A 16310-nucleotide genomic window follows, 5' to 3' on the forward strand; every position below is an offset into this window, starting at 1 on the left:
ATTACAAAACATATTGTCATAGAGTGAATTTAGTTTTGTTTTCAGAAAGAACGACATATTTTGTGTTAGAACGATATTTGTGGAAAAGAAATTCAAATTTTTGTTGCTTTGTTCAGAAATAACGCCACATTTAACTTATGACAGCGACATTGATTTATATCTTTCACAAATAACGACATAATTCAAAAGGGGTCACGTTTATGCCTACGGCAAAGCTTTAGTACATTCTTTTTAGTCCACTTATCCTCATCATTCTATTAAATATATTACATGCCACTAGTTTTTTCATACACTTATGGAATTTTTCTATATTTGCCAAATAAGAGACAATTGAAAACTTTAAACCGCTCTCCTGAAAAATCGACTTTTTTGAGTTGTGACACTATTCATGTAAATGAGCGATATGTTACTCATACGACGTGGTAATCAAATTGCTAGAGCAAAAGTAGATTCTCTCATAAACGAATAGATATTTTTTGGAAATTTCATTGTAAGAGTATTATTTTATATTATCTATTTTCATACTTAATAGCATATCGAATTAGGTCGAAATATTTTTCTTTAGCATTTTTGCACCAAACGTCATACAATTTGCCTACATTATCTATGAATTAATTAAATTGATTAGGAATTTCTGCTTCATTGCGATAAAAATGTCAATCTTAAATGAACTAAATAAAAAATTCGCCTCAAGGGACCTCATATATGTTCTTAATCCCAATTTCTACTGAGAATATGAACACATGAGATTTACATTTTTAGCTCAATTTGAATATTTGCAAGATATCCAGCGCACGATTATAAACTTTTTCAAACTTACCAAAAAAAGTAAACAAAAAACAACAAACAATAAAGCTAAATGAAATTTTACAAAGTGCAGAAAGCACAACAACAACAAAAAGCACAAGCTCAGGGATAGAGCTAAAGAAAATCAGCAAAAAAAAGTAAAGCTACCAAAATGTGGCACAAAAAAATTAATAATAAAAGCACAAGATAACACAACAACAAGCAACAACCAGCAACCAACTTGATATGCTTTGCGAATAGCTGTGTCAGGCAGGAATGTGGCTGAATACAGGAAATGTTGTGGAAGGAAATAATGCGACGAATATTATCCACAAAGTGAACACGAGTGTGTGTGGCAGGGAGCTGAGCAAATCATAAGGAATGTAAAGTGGAAAAACAATAGGCAAAAAGCAGCAAAAGCAAGAGTAGCAACAACAACAATGACTGGAATAAAGTGCCACAAAGGATACGCAGTTGAAAATGCATAGCTGTGCATACATATAGACACGCATAAGTCTGTTTGGAGGTATATGTAGTGGGTGTATGCGGGAAACAGGCTACTGAGAAAGCCTCAACACTGTATGTGAATATTTGTTTGTATCAAATGTGCTGAGTATGTATGTATGTGTGCCTCATTTCGGTTGAGTTGCTAAGAAATAGCATATTTTCAAAAATACCGTTAGTAAAGTTTGCAAACACAGCAGAAATTTAATACACACAAACACATAAACACTTATGTAAAAACATATTTAGTCACATTGTAGCTAATGCGTATGCTTTTGCTGCTTTATTCCTTATAAGCTCACTGCTAAATTTTTGTTGTGTGTGTTTCCACTTGCTTTAGGCACATGCTTGAATTGTGGATTTACGCAAACTGCAAGGGAAATGAAATAAGAGAAAAATTTCGTTGCTGCGGGTGGTTTTAAGTTTTTATTCTCTTTATATTTTTACATTTTTCTTGGTAAAATTTAAATATATATTACTGTAACATCGTATATATAATTATTAGTAATTCATAAAGGAATATGAGAGTTGCGTTCTCAATTAATTCTTCCAACGTTTTCGTTTCATTAATGATTTACAGATGCTCCTTTTCTGCACCAAGTAGCAATATTGACAATATTATTGATTAAATAGTCTACTTAGATTAACAATAGGCCTCCCAAATCTTCATTTCATTAACTGTTTCTTTCTTTTTACTCTCACTTATGACCTTTTCACACAGCAAATTTAATTGATCAATTAAAATTTTAATTGAGAGTTTTTGTTCTTCACACTGCCCGCTACTCGATAACCGATCAGCTGTTATACATTTTTGCCTTTGCTTTTCATAAGAAGTTGGTAAGTTTCATTAGCTGATTGCTATTTTAGCAGCAACATCTACCGTCGTCTAGCGTGAACAACAACTCGCAGACAAAAAGCGTATGTATAATTACAAATACGGTCTTTGTCGCAGAGTTTCGTGTTCAAGTCGATTAAAATTAAATTAAAAATTAATGTAGATTTTTATTTTGTATGGTAAATCGATCTTAATCAGCGTTTTAATTGAGCAGAGGCCGGTTAATTGATCAATTAGCTCCTGTGTGAAAAGGCTTTTAGCCTCTCAGTAATATCATTTGAGCATAATGATTGAAGGGCGGAAGTATTTAGACTATTTTAATAAAATTATACTGACTTGGCAGAAATGTCTTAAGCTCCAGTTACCGATGCTTGACTTGACTCAGCTTCGAAAAATTTGGCTTATAAAACTTAGTTGCAGTTATACTTCACACAACTTCAACTTCAGCTGTTATTATTATAGTTTCTGGATAGAGTTGCCAGATGTTCAGATTTAGCTTTAAAACTAAGTTTTTTTAAATTAAAATATTACCAAGATTGAAGATTTTAAAACTAGTATACAAAAAAAACTTCACTATTAGGAAATCTGTGAACACGTTAAGATTTTCTGTTTGAAAGAAAACTCTTTAATAAATACATATATGAATATAGCTTTGAGCAGAATAGCACAAAAGAAACGTGCACGCGTAGTTCAGTTTTTCGATATTTAGAATTGTTAGAAGATGTAATAAATTGGAGCCAGCCAAGCGTATAAATGATAGGTGAATAAATAATTTATTCAAATTGTATTTGAACATTTACAATCAATTTTTCATTACATAAATTCGCAAAATATTTTTTTCTGAGTAGATCACCACAAATTCTTGGAGAGATTCGCAATAGTTATGTTTCTGTTGCAAAAATTATCCTCATATCGAACCTATTTGATTTGATTTGTTTATTGCACTTAAAGTTGAACAAGTATTTGCGTTATAAATAAAATAAAAGATTTTTTTATTAAACACATTAAAAAATAATTGTTGTGAAAAAGGTATTTTCCTCTGAATTATCTAATTTTTTCTTTATTTGAAGATTTATAAATATTAAAGATTAGAATTTTAACATATTTAATTTTAAACGAAAACATTCAGGCAACACTGGAATAGTGTCATAATGAGAATGAAAAGATAAGCAGTGAGAGAGGGAGAGCAGTACAAATGTCAACGTAACTTAGAGTTCTAAATTCAACAGACTTTCAAGTCAAGTCATGCGTTCGGTAATCAAATACATGCAAGGCCCATTAAACGGATCTTTTATGTGACAGTTCTCAAGTCTCTCTAGGTCAAGTCAAGCATCGGTAACTGGAGCTTTAGAGATTCTTTGTATATAATTATATTTGAGATTGTTATTTATATATTTTTTAGGTTACCACAATCTTGGATGTATTATTTTCATTGTCATTCTTTGATTTTTTCTACTTAGGAATTTTCTCTTCATAATTTTCTTTGTTAATTATTGCTTGACACATTGTTAAGCTATGTTAATACGTGCCATTAATTTAAGGGAGTTTAAAGTGTAATCAATGTCTCTAGGAAATTTTCCTTTTGATGTTTAAACTCCTTAACGAAAAGTTTAGTTTACTCAAGGTGAATTGAAGTTTATAGGTGATTTCAGTCATCAATTCACATAGTTCATATTTCAGTTTCATCCAATATCTTTCCAAGACTCGCCTGTACGGTATTTGTGAATAGTTTCCACTAAACAGCTTCTCAGCGACAATTTTTGAGTTTGCTCCAGTATCTGTCAATTAAACTCGTCTTTATGGCATTTGAGAGCAATTTTCCCTACTTCAAAAACTAGTGCGCTGACTTCCAAATAAAACTAGAATGAAAACCAGAATTAAGAATTTCTACAGGGCACTTGCTAAAAATCTTATAAAAACCGCACTACGTGCTTTATTCGCGGTTTGATGAACCAAAGGTACTGGCTTTTATCAACCGATGAGCATAGCACTTGTGGTTGAGTGCTTCAAAGCAGCATCAATGTAATTATGTGAATGTGTGCTAATTTCATATCAAATTTGTTGCTTCACATACAACCATAGTAGCTGCTTGTTACTTCGAAATCTGTTGGGAAGTGCAGCTCGTTAGTGAAGAAAGTAAGCACTTCTGCCAAACTCAAATCAAATATAAATTAAATTTAATTATTTAAATACCGCTGCCACCGCGCAGCTGCCTCTACCCAAACAAGTACTCATAAAAGTATATATATTCACTAGGGAGCAGCACCTCCTCCTACATATAATGCCACGCATGTTTGTTTATATGTTTGTCCCTCGCTCGTAATTTATTTGCTGGCAGTGAATAACTCAGCAGCATTTATGCGGTTCATTTAGGCGTAAAAGCCATTTTAGTTGGCTGACAATTTGTCAGTCTGCCAGAGCAGCGCTCGTGCCTGTTGCCTGCCACTCAACCAGCGCGATGAAGTGCTTCAGCTCGTGCGCAAGCATTTGTCAAGTGTTATTTAATAATAATTTGGTTTTATGCGTATAGGTTGGTTTAATTAAAATTATTTATTATAAATTAAAATGAATTTCTAATGAGTTTGCTCATTAAATTTTAAACCAGCCACCAACGTTGATTGGCGGTGCTCACTACTTAACGGTTAGATGTGACAGTGTTGAGTGTGTGCAGTGTTGTTTTGTAATTAAAACTACGTTGGTTGGACATTAAATTGTAATTATAATAAATTTCAAAATACTACATTTATGAATGTGCTTATCTGGTTGAAACGAATATCATAATTTGTAATTATACTCTGGCAATATGTTACAAAGAGCTTAATAGTTTAATTTTCAACTAATGATTATCTATGACAATTAAAGGTTGTGGGATCTCATATCTAAGTTAAGGTTAATCAAAATGCAATAAGGGATGAGCGCAATTGAATATCGAATATATCCATGTACGTCTGTCTTTTTACCTGTCCATGTAAGCGATACATTTAATAAAAATGTTGATGTTGATATTGTTTGGTACCCATTTTCATTGGTACTCTGAGGTTAATATTACATATGATATAATCGGATCATCAGATCAATGCCATGCCCACAAAATATAATTAATAAAAAGTGGAAAGTGCTATCACTAAGTCAGATTAAACTGCAAAACGTGAATTTTATATAGAAAAACGATGGAAAACGAAACCTTGGGTTTATAATTTTCGAAATTTGGGCATGATCCTACACTCTGATTAAAGTAAATTTCGTAAACCTTTTTTCAGCTATGTCAATAAGATTGATGTGAACATTCATTTTTACCATGTCAAGCTATCAAAAGTCAAGTGAAATCGCCACACCAACATTCATATAACTATTAAACTGAAAGGTACTAAATGAAAGTACGACAACTCTCTAACTCAAATTATTACATAATTGTTAAATTAGACGACCAGATTGATGCAGAAGCTCACATTAGAGTTCGATAAAAATTGTATGGGCGTGGCTTGGCCTACTTTTAGGCGAACTTTAATATCTCAGATTCTACTCGATCGACTGCCATCAAATTTGTTGCATGCCATTCCCATTTCGAATTCAATGATATCCTTTTGAGTGAACAATAATGATGCAGAGATTCACATAAGAATTGATAAGAGATTAAATAAACATGGTTTGGCCTACTTTTAGGCGAACTGACATATCTCAAATACTACTCGACCGATTTGCACCAAATTTCTGCTTGTGCACTCACATTTTGAATTCCATGATATTCTTTTGAGTTACAAGAGTTAACGCATAACGATTTTGGGTAATTCGCTTGACTTTATACCAAAGATATCCTTATTGGAGCATAAATTAATGGAATCACGCGTATCAGACCACTCAATCAAAGAGCAATATTTCTGTATAATAAATGTATTGTCTTCTTAATATTATTATCCGCATTAATTGTATGTTAGTATAGGTAAGTCTGGTCCAAAGTTTTTAAATTAATTGGCATCTGTTTATACAGAAAGAAATAATCGTTCTTTATTCTTGTCATCCACAAATTTCAATTAATTTACTTGATTTCTAGCACTAATTTGAATTTTGGGTCCTAACTTTGACCCAAATGGAATCTTCAAAATCAGTCATTTAATGTACTTATAAAAAAATATATTTATAAAATATAAATAAAGATCTCACTTGCCCAAAAACAGACAATCAAAGAAGATACAAGTGACATTTTCATATTTTTTTCTTTTTGCTTCCTGCTGACAGCAACGAAAATTTATCGACTTAACTTCGCTTTTACTGCCAAGCCTGAGAGTTCCTCATATATATGTATATATATAGGTACATAAGAGTTTGCGTGTATGCATGCCAGTGACTTTCAACTTGCTCGCTTACAATTTCTTACAATTCATAAGACTTTTTCTCAAAATTTCTCACCACCCGCACCTGCAGCACTGTTGTTGTTGTTATTTGCGCAGTCGTAGCAACAAAATAACAAACACACAACAGAAAGTCGTCGAAAACCCATTCCAATGCCGCGAATTGTGTAAGCGTTGCGGAAAAGTTCCGAAGTATAACCACAGAACCACAATTTTCTTCCGACTGAAGTGAAATATCGGCGGTATTTATTTGTGTGTTGTTGTGCGTCTGTGAAGCGAACAGCTGCTTTGACTGCTTCAAGTTTACCGTAACACGCACGCACAATTTAGTTAACAGAGCATTGAGTTGCTTTCTGGTTAACAGTTACATATAACGGTATGTGTATGCCATTGTTTTTGTATCTGTGTGTGTTTGTTTATGTGATCCTGCGCCAGAGTGAAACGTAATTATGGCAATGGGAATGTGATCCTTCCGCATACACATATCAGCGCTCGAGTGCATTCAGCGCGTGTTGCGCGCCAACGAATCCTTTCACACACATACACATTTTGGCTGGCTTTATGCGCTCTGAATGTGTAGTTTTAAGTTGTAAACAAGAAATATGGAGACGAAAGGCACACAAGCACACAAATAAATAAACAACAAATTGTAGAATATATATATAAATATGCTCTACTCCTTGCAACATATCCATCGCTTACTGCCTTTGCTTACTTCCACACACACACACACACTCACATGCGTGCCACCTTTTTTGGCATTTAAACTTAACAACTTGTTTGGGACTTGTGTCATTACAGTTGCCTTTATTGCTTTTGTGTTGCCATTGTATGCTTGCTATTGCTGTTGTTGTCGCTCGCTTATTTATTTATGTGTAGATTACACATTAAGGCATTATTACATTTAAGCATACTTTCAGGCGTGTGTGCGTGTTTGTTTACAATCGCTTTCTATGCGAGCGCATATTTACACTAGTGTGCATTCATCTTTTATTTGCCAAAAAGTGTTTGCTTTCATTCGGTTGTTAATATACTCGCAACAGCATGTGTGTTGTTGTTGTTTGCTACACATATTGTTGTTTTCCATATGTGTATTTCATGTTCTCATGTGTGCGTTTTGCATATATTATCCGCTTTTATGGCTATACACAAGTTGATTTAATGTATTTTGCTACAAGAAAGGTAAAATGGATATCTTTTGCGTTGTTTGCCTTTAGTTTTGTTGGCATAAAATATTAAATATTTTTGGTAAGATATTTTCAAATTCAATTTGTGAGGGATATTTCATATACTCTTTTTATGGAAATTATTAAATGGTCATCAGTTTTAGAACGAAGAATTAATAACAATTTAATGAAGGTCGGTTTGAAATGACTTTTTAATACTGTGATGTGCTAAAATATACTGTTTTTGGCAAGCAATGGTAAAGACATAATTTTATATATATTTTTTATGATCTAATGTATACAAAATTTCTATTTCAATGACATAAAACCACAGATAAAAGATCGTAGGTCATTGTATAGTAAATATATTCAAGAATACTCAGTTTAAATTTGAAGCCGGTCGCTCAATTTCTCGATGAGTTATGATGTCAGCAATTTTGAGAAATGTCATTTCGAGAAAAACCCGTTTAAAGGTTCGACTATAGCAGCTTATACCAGGGAGCGGTCGCTCTTTAGAACGTTGTCATTCAAAAACTATTCAAGAGCCCATACCGCGTTCACAGGATAATTTTGAAAATATAAGCTACCGAATAAGCAAAAAATTAAAAAATTACCTTAATAAAACCAAATTATTCGAAAAGGAATAGTTTTAAGTCCCAAAGTCTCGTTAAGACTTAACTTGTTTTAACCTTGTTATTTGCAAGTCTGATAAGCTTATCCTTTTAGAAAGTTGTTGAAATTTTGTATCATCACATAGACCAATGGCCCATCTAGATATCCGTCCTGAGTCGATATATTCACATATATATATATATTTGGCGTAGGAACCGCTTTAAGCGATTATAGCCGAATCCACCAGAGCGCGCCACCCATTCCTCCTTTTTGCTTTTTGGCGCCAACTGGAAACATCAAGTGAAGCCAGGTCACTTTGCACTTGGTCTTTCCACCGGAGTGGAGGTCGTCCTCTTCCGCGGCTTCCTCCAGCGGGTACTGCATCGAATACTTTCAGAGCTGGAGTGTTTTCTTCCATCTGTACAACATGACCTAGCCAGCGTAGCCGCTGTCTTTTTATTCGCTGAACTATGTCAATGGCGTCGTATAAATCGTACAGCTCATCGTTCCATCGTCTGCGGTATTCGCCGTTGGCAATGTTTAGAGGACCATAAATCGTGCTCAAAACCTTTCTCTCGAAAACCTCAAGAGTCGTCTCATTCAGCGCCATACATCAGGACGGGAATAATGAGCGACTTATAGAGTTTGATTTTGGTTCGTCCAGAGATGACTTTACTTTTCAATTGCCTACTCAGTCCAAAGTAGCACCTGTTGGCAAGAGTGATTTTGCGTTGGATTTCAAGGCTGACATTGTTGGTGTTGTTAATGCTGGTTCCCAGATAAACGAAATTATCTACAACTTCAAAGTTATGACTGTCAACAGTGACGTGGGAGCCAAGATGCGAGTGCGCTGACTGTTTGTTTGATGACAGGAGATATTTCGTCTTGTCCTCATTCACCACCAGACCCATACGCTTCGCTTCTTTATCTAGTCTGGAAAACGCAGAACAAACGGCGCGGTTGTTGCTTCCGATGATATCAATATCATCGGCATAAGCCAGGAGCTGTACACTCTTGTAGAAGATTGTACCCTCTCTATTTAGTTCTGCAGCTCGTATTATTTTTTCCAGCAATAGATTGAAGAAGTCGCACGATAGTGAGTCACCCTGTCTGAAGCCTCGTTTGGTATCGAACGGCTCGGACAGGTCCTTCCCGATCCTGACGGAGCTTTTGGTGTTGCTCAACGTCAGCTTACATAGCCGTATTAGTTTTGCAGGGATACCAAATTCAGACATCGCGGCATAAAGGCAGCTCCTTTTCGTGCTATCGAAGGCAGCTTTAAAATCGATAAAAAGATGGTGAGTATCGATTCTTCTCTCTCGGGTCTTTTCCAAGATTTGGCGCATGGTGAATATCTGGTCCATTGTAGATTTTCCAGGTCTAAAGCCACACTGATAAGGTCCAATCAGTTCGTTGACGGTGGGCTTTAGTCTTTCACACAATACGCTCGACAAAACCTTATATGCGATATTGAGGAGACTTATACCACGGTAGTTGGCGCAGATTGTGAAGTCTCCCTTCTTCATAAAACGATTTAAATATTATACTCTCACTTTCCATCCATCTTATTATATACCATTTATTCCATTTATTCTTATTATATACCCAAAATACTGAAACGCTTTTATGTGAGTTCGTTCGCTGGTATGTGTGAATTTATTTGCACAAGTGTTGCTCGTTAATATTATAAATTAAGTTTTGAACAATTTTGTGAACGCATTCAAGTATGACAAGCAACAAAACAGCTGTTGGATTATCAGCAACGAAAATAGGAGAAAGAGAAAGTGTGAGTATGAGAGTGTAATCAGTGAAAAGATATATATTTGAAATATATAGCTATATTAGGGTGGAACTTCAATCTCACGATAGTTTTTATATCAAAAATGCTACGAAAGACTACAGTTATTATTCAGAAATTTAAATAATTTTTCAATGTTTAATATGACCGTAGCCTACTATGTGTCAAATCTTAGCCTGAAATATGGAAATGTATATAAGATATCGTTTATTTTAGTACTCTCTATCATTCTAGGTATTGACGCTGAGAAAATTATAAATTCAAATAGCATAGAGGCCACCGTAATACATAATTAATATTGTACTTGCCACATGAAACTCTTTAGATTCTTTATAGAGATATATGAACATTAAAATTTCCTTTGTTTGCTTAAGGACCACCCTACTTTCTATACATAATCATATTACTAGTTGCATGCAACCTTTAAAATTTCTATATTTTGTTATATTTGCAATTTTTGTGTTTATACTTGGACTTTGTTTCACGAATTTGATAGTCGTTCATGTGTTTGTATATCCGCTCCTACACAAATACGTATGCATGTATATATATGTATACATGCATGTTTATTTGAAAATAGGTCGTCTGCTGAAAAATTCATGCAATATTTCTTTCAGTTTTGGGCGCTTCAGTGAAGCATTAAATTGCTGCTTGTTATGCGTAAATTTATATTTGTTTTCTCAGGACTCAGGCAAAAGTTTTAATTTCTTAAATTAAATGGAAAATGCAAAATGGTAATCCGTGTTGGGATTAAAAATATTTTATAATTTTTTTAAGCTTGAGAAAATGCAGCTGATTCAATTTAGAATGTCTTTTAATATTAAATTTTCACTAAACTGAGAGATTATTTCATTAGTTTGCGAAATCTAGCTAAGACAAAAATGAAAAAGTCTCCTACAAACTAACTTCAGTGCGTTTTATTTAGAGCAGTTGAGTTTGTGAGACACTTATTTTTTGTGAAAAATTAACCCATTTCCCTCCTAACTCAAAAAATCTAATATTTTCTAACCCACTCAAGCGTATTATTCATTTTTATAGCGAAATCTATTCTTTAAATTACCCAATTTATATTGACTGAACTGCCATCAATTCTCCCAATACATGCAACCCATCATCGCAGTGTGTGAACAGACACAAACATTATTACACACACACACCACTAATCTCAGCATGACTACCCCATTTACGTGTGCATAGCATACACACAAGCAACAACACAACTCTTTTTTTTGTAGATTTTCTATTGCCTGGCATTCTTCATCAATTTATATGACGCATAAGTTTGCTAAATTGCGTCTCATCATAACCTGGCTATGATTTATTGCCGCAATTATTTACCTACTAAAAATTTTCCAGCATCCTTTAGCGCCACAACAAGCACACTCAAACATGTGCGAAAAGATGGTAGCCAAAAAAAGCTGAAATCCTTTCAATAATGCAATTCATCAAAATGCAAAGCAACCATAATACTAAAGTACACAGTATATGCATGTAAGGGTGTGCGTGTTTGTGTGAGTCTGTGATCTGCTAAAAATTCACATCACTCATGACACAACATGTGGCACCAAACATACACCCAACTGATTTAACGCACTCCCACGCTCACCTTTGCTTATGCTCACCTTAAGTAGAGAGGTGTGCGCGGTGGGTGTGGCAATAGAAAATTGGCGTTAAGCTTGCGAGAAAGTGAAAGCTTTGGGTGAAAGTGTGCGGAGGCGTCAAAGTACCAATTTGCATATTTTTTCGATTTTTTCTAAGCAAATAATGTAAATTGTTTAACGTCTTGTGCTGTAACCGTGCGAAAAATGGTGAAACATAAAAAATTACCACACATTTGGTGGGATATGTTCAATTATTTGTCTTTGCATTTCTTATTTCAAGCACTTTACTCAATTGATTCTACTCGATTGTGGTTTTATATAATATTTAGTACGATTTTAGCAACTGATATACAAATTTTTGAAATATACATTAAAATTTAATAGAATAAATAAGTTTTTAGTACTAAAAACTGATGGTGAACTAAACATATTTTTAAGTATGTAGAAAGTAAAAAATCCTAAAATCCATTAGTAGTTAGCCCTGAGTTATTTTGATAGTAGATATAAAATTCGTTTGTACTAAAAATAAAAAATCCTTGAATAGACTACAATGCAATGCCACCGAAAATTTACTTAAAAACTCTCTACCAAGTTAGTGTTTGTTTTTGTTATACTAATTCGTATATTAGTACTAAAATTGTCTAAGTCTTATTGAAGAAAATACTGAGTTAAGATAAAATATTTATGTTAAGTAACCAATTTAGAGATTTTTAGCTCTTATATTAATGATAGTCCTATTAGCGTCTTAATATACATCTATTGTACTAAAAAGAATATTAAGTTCTAGAACTGTATTTCGCGCTAACAAACTCAACTTGGTGATTTTCAGTTAATAAGATAACCAGCAATTTCTGCTCTGAAAAGTAATTAGAGCAAACATTTTTTAAACAAATTTTGATGTACTAAAATTTATTTTCATTCTTAACTTTACCCTATCATTCACTTTTGAGACCTTGATAGCTAATTAAAAGAGAAAAACTCATGTAATCAAAATTTATATTTTTAGTAAACTTTTCTTGGAATTTATAAAGAAAAGCAAAATTTTCCCGCAAAGGTCGAGAATTCGGCTCAAATAGTGACATTTTCAGTTGAGAATAAGTTGGGAATGCAAACAGATCTCTACAAATATTTTGTTGGGTTAATGTTGACACAAATGTCCAAGATCGATATAAAACGATTTAATCGATTTAATCGATCAGTGCTTGACCCTAGAGACATCTATTGGAAAAGGCGGAATCAAAGTTGTAGACCTAATATTATATTTTTAGTACGAAAAAGTGGCTTAGGGCGCTTCTTAGTTTGGTAAATAGTACTAAAAAATATAAGGAATTCTATAAGTAGCTATATATTTAGGATTTACTTTGAAACTGTGGTCCAAATAATTGTGTGTACTAAAAATAGTTTTAGTACGAATGTAAAAAATGCTGTACACTTTTAATTTGAATTTTAATCAATTAATTTTCGTTTTAATTTACTTCTGCTTAGTAATCAACATATACTTTTTTTTTTAGAGAACAAGGTGTACAAAAATGTAGCTTAAGAATTAATATTGAAATTAATAAAAATGATTCCGGGATTTTTGCTGGATAGAGTATATACAATAAAATACAAACAAGAAACTACAATGAAAACAGGCTAATATAATTTTTTAGTTCTAAAATTTTGTACTAAAAATATAATTTGTTCTAAATTGGTTTATTAATTTTTTTATTATCAAATTTAATGCACATCATTATTTTTTAATGTTCTTATTAACTTTATTTTTAAATATATTATTGCTTTTGTACATAAATTTAAGTACACTGAATATACATATCAAAATATTTATATACCACATTTCACTCCCAGCATTCCTCCTACCGATAAAAACTAAACATATTTCATATATTCTGTCTTCCAGGTTGTAAATTCGCGTCGTGAAACGGATGCTGGTGTCTACTGGTGTGAGGCGAAGAACGAGTTGGGCGTAGCGAGAAGTCGCAATGCGACGCTGCAAGTTGCGGGTGAGTGCTTTAATATATCACTTTATATATATATGCAAATAAATCTAATATTCACCAACACATACGCACCTCAATATCCATAACCGTTATATAATAAATAAATATGTGCGTGTAGATTTATGGCACACCAAAGTGCAAATACTTAAATGCATATGGCGCTACTTAGTGCCGCGCGCAACGACATGATAGGGTTAAAGGATATTACGAAGAAAAAATGAAATGAAATAAAATTTGCAAATAAAATTAAAGACAAGCAGCGCGCAACTGGAGTCAATCGAGGCAACGACGTTGCCACCGGAGACTTGAGGCGCGCGAACTTTATTTTTTTTCTTTTTGTGTGTATGAAAGTTCCGTGTGTATTCCATGTGTATGCGACCTTTGCACTTTTTGTCATCCACGTTGTCAGCCATATCGTTGCTGCACCATAACTGCATGACACACACACATATGTCCCTATATTGCTGGCGTCTGCTCAAAAAACACGCATTTCTACGACGCGCTTAAATATTTATACTACCTTTTTTCGTATTCTCTTCTGCTCTATCTTAACTTATGTGAAATTTATGCAAACTTGCTTACTTCGCTTACAAAATTCCGCCTCACGCATGCGAATGCCACGTTCACTAGCTACTTTGTGCCACAACCACAACACTGTGTCGGCGCGCTACCTTTTCGACCGTTATATTTAACCAGTTTTACACATGAGCGCTCGCATACCGGAGTGCAAAGACACACACAAGCCGTGAAATGATACTGCCGCAATTTTGTTACCCCTCCACGTCCCTCTCCCTCTCCAACTCCATATTTTATGTATTGCCAGCGCGCTCTTACCTTATTGAATACCTGCTGTAGCTAATTTCTGTCAATATTCTTTACTACCTTTAGAAGTTGCAATATTTTCACTCCACTTTATGCTTTCATGTTTTCAATTTCTTATTTTTGCCTTCAAATTGCTTGGGGATGTATTTTTCAATATTTGCATGGAAATCACGAAAAGCACGTCGATTCTGGCTTGTCAGTTCCGGTAAGCGAGGGCGGTTGAGCGTCAGCGCTGTCAGTGTACGGTAATGCATTGAAAAACATAAACCGTTAGCTGTAGCTACTACAAAGTATAGATAAGAGTGTGTATATCTTCAATGCAAGCCCGTAAAAATTTCGCTCAACTCAGCTGCTGGCTGTGTAAACGCTTCTGGAATTAATAAATTTTTTCACTCTTTTCGCTCTTCTTTTTTTCGCTGACTTCAAATCAAATCTTTCCACCTTCTCTCTACTCTACTTTTTCCACCTCCTTATTTGCACTTTTATTTATTTGCGGTTTTCTGCATCCACCTTTATTCTATGTTTTCTCTTTTTTATTTTTCTACTACTTTTTCTTTTCCACGAAGAAAGGTTAATTCAAGTTGCGCATCATTGTTGCACGTACTTTGTTCAAGGCAAGCAAGTCTGCCGCTGGCACCTACTTTACATCCACTCAAGCTGCGAAACAAGACTTGCATATTTGATCGGTGCACATATTTTATTAGTGTATCGCTTTTTTTGCCACTCACTCACCTGTGAGGGGTCGTCGAAGTTGCGCAGGTGTGTGTGCTGGTCATGTCCGTTTCTAGTTGCCACTCTCGCTGCTGTGGCTTCCTTGTAATTCCCTTGTACTTGTAGCGGTTTGCTGCCACATTGTCATGCAGCTCGTTGCTCGTTACTGCCGCTGCCACGCTGCCACGTAACTGTAGTCAACTTAAATCGATAAAAAGTATTAAAAAGATTCCTTTGCTACTTTTGCCGTTGAAATGCTTATGCAAATGGCATGGCTTGTCGTGTAATATTTACATAGTAACATGCTTCATGGCGCAAACTAAGCAAACTGGGTTAAATTAATGCTATAAAAATGAAAATGTTGTTGTGAAAGGGTACTTAATTGGCTGTATTAAGCATGCAGCAAATGTATTTTATACTTTCAACGCTGTTTTTTTTTATTTCTGAAGTCTCATTTGATATAATTCCGATTTCCTGTGTATGCTTTGTGGGTGCGCTCTATTCCTTTAAAGGCAATACGAGGCGTTGTTTTCTCCCGATACATAGAACCACATGCTGCGCTCAGAAATATTTCTAACTGATAAACAGAATTTTCTTGGAACAGAAATACTCTTATAATATGCAGCATTCTTGTCAATACACTGAGGTCCCTTTCGTTCCACTTGTGCCACCTATATCAACCTTGACTCTCTTCATAATTCAAGGAAGAAAACATTAGGATAAACTCTTGTTTTGTAATAAATCTGATCAATTTTTGTAAGTACTCTCAAAGCTGGTATCCATACCTGAAAGATTTTTTTTTTTCATATTTTGCTGTTTCTGAAGCCAACATCAGGTAGACTACAAAGTTGCTGTATTAAGTAAGTTCTGTTCTGGTCTATCCTAAGTCCAAATCTGCAGTCTACTTCACTTCTAGCTGAAAAATGTCTGGAAAAGCTTAAAAAAATTCCAAAAAATCACAAAAAAGCAGGCCGTCACATGGGATGACCCTTAAAGATTATTATTATACGTTATGCTAATCTGAAAGTTGAACATCGTTGAAAAGGATGCTTAAGAGAAATAACCACAATGGTATCAGCTTTTGCAGACATTTTTTAGATAGAAGTGAAGTAGACTGCAGATTTGA

General features: G+C 34.2%; 1 protein-coding gene across 1 annotated transcript in view; it reads left to right on the plus strand.

The window, feature by feature from the left end:
* Positions 1–16310, plus strand: part of LOC105210900 (roundabout homolog 2) — a 143197-nt gene that overhangs the window by 89398 nt on the left and 37489 nt on the right. The window contains exon 3 of the mRNA XM_054227152.1: positions 13552–13654. Coding sequence (XP_054083127.1) covers positions 13552–13654 — 103 coding nt within the window. The remainder of the gene's footprint in view (positions 1–13551; positions 13655–16310) is intronic.

The sequence above is a fragment of the Zeugodacus cucurbitae genome, chromosome 3, assembly GCF_028554725.1.
Source record: "Zeugodacus cucurbitae isolate PBARC_wt_2022May chromosome 3, idZeuCucr1.2, whole genome shotgun sequence".
Lineage (NCBI taxonomy): Eukaryota > Metazoa > Arthropoda > Insecta > Diptera > Tephritidae > Zeugodacus > Zeugodacus cucurbitae.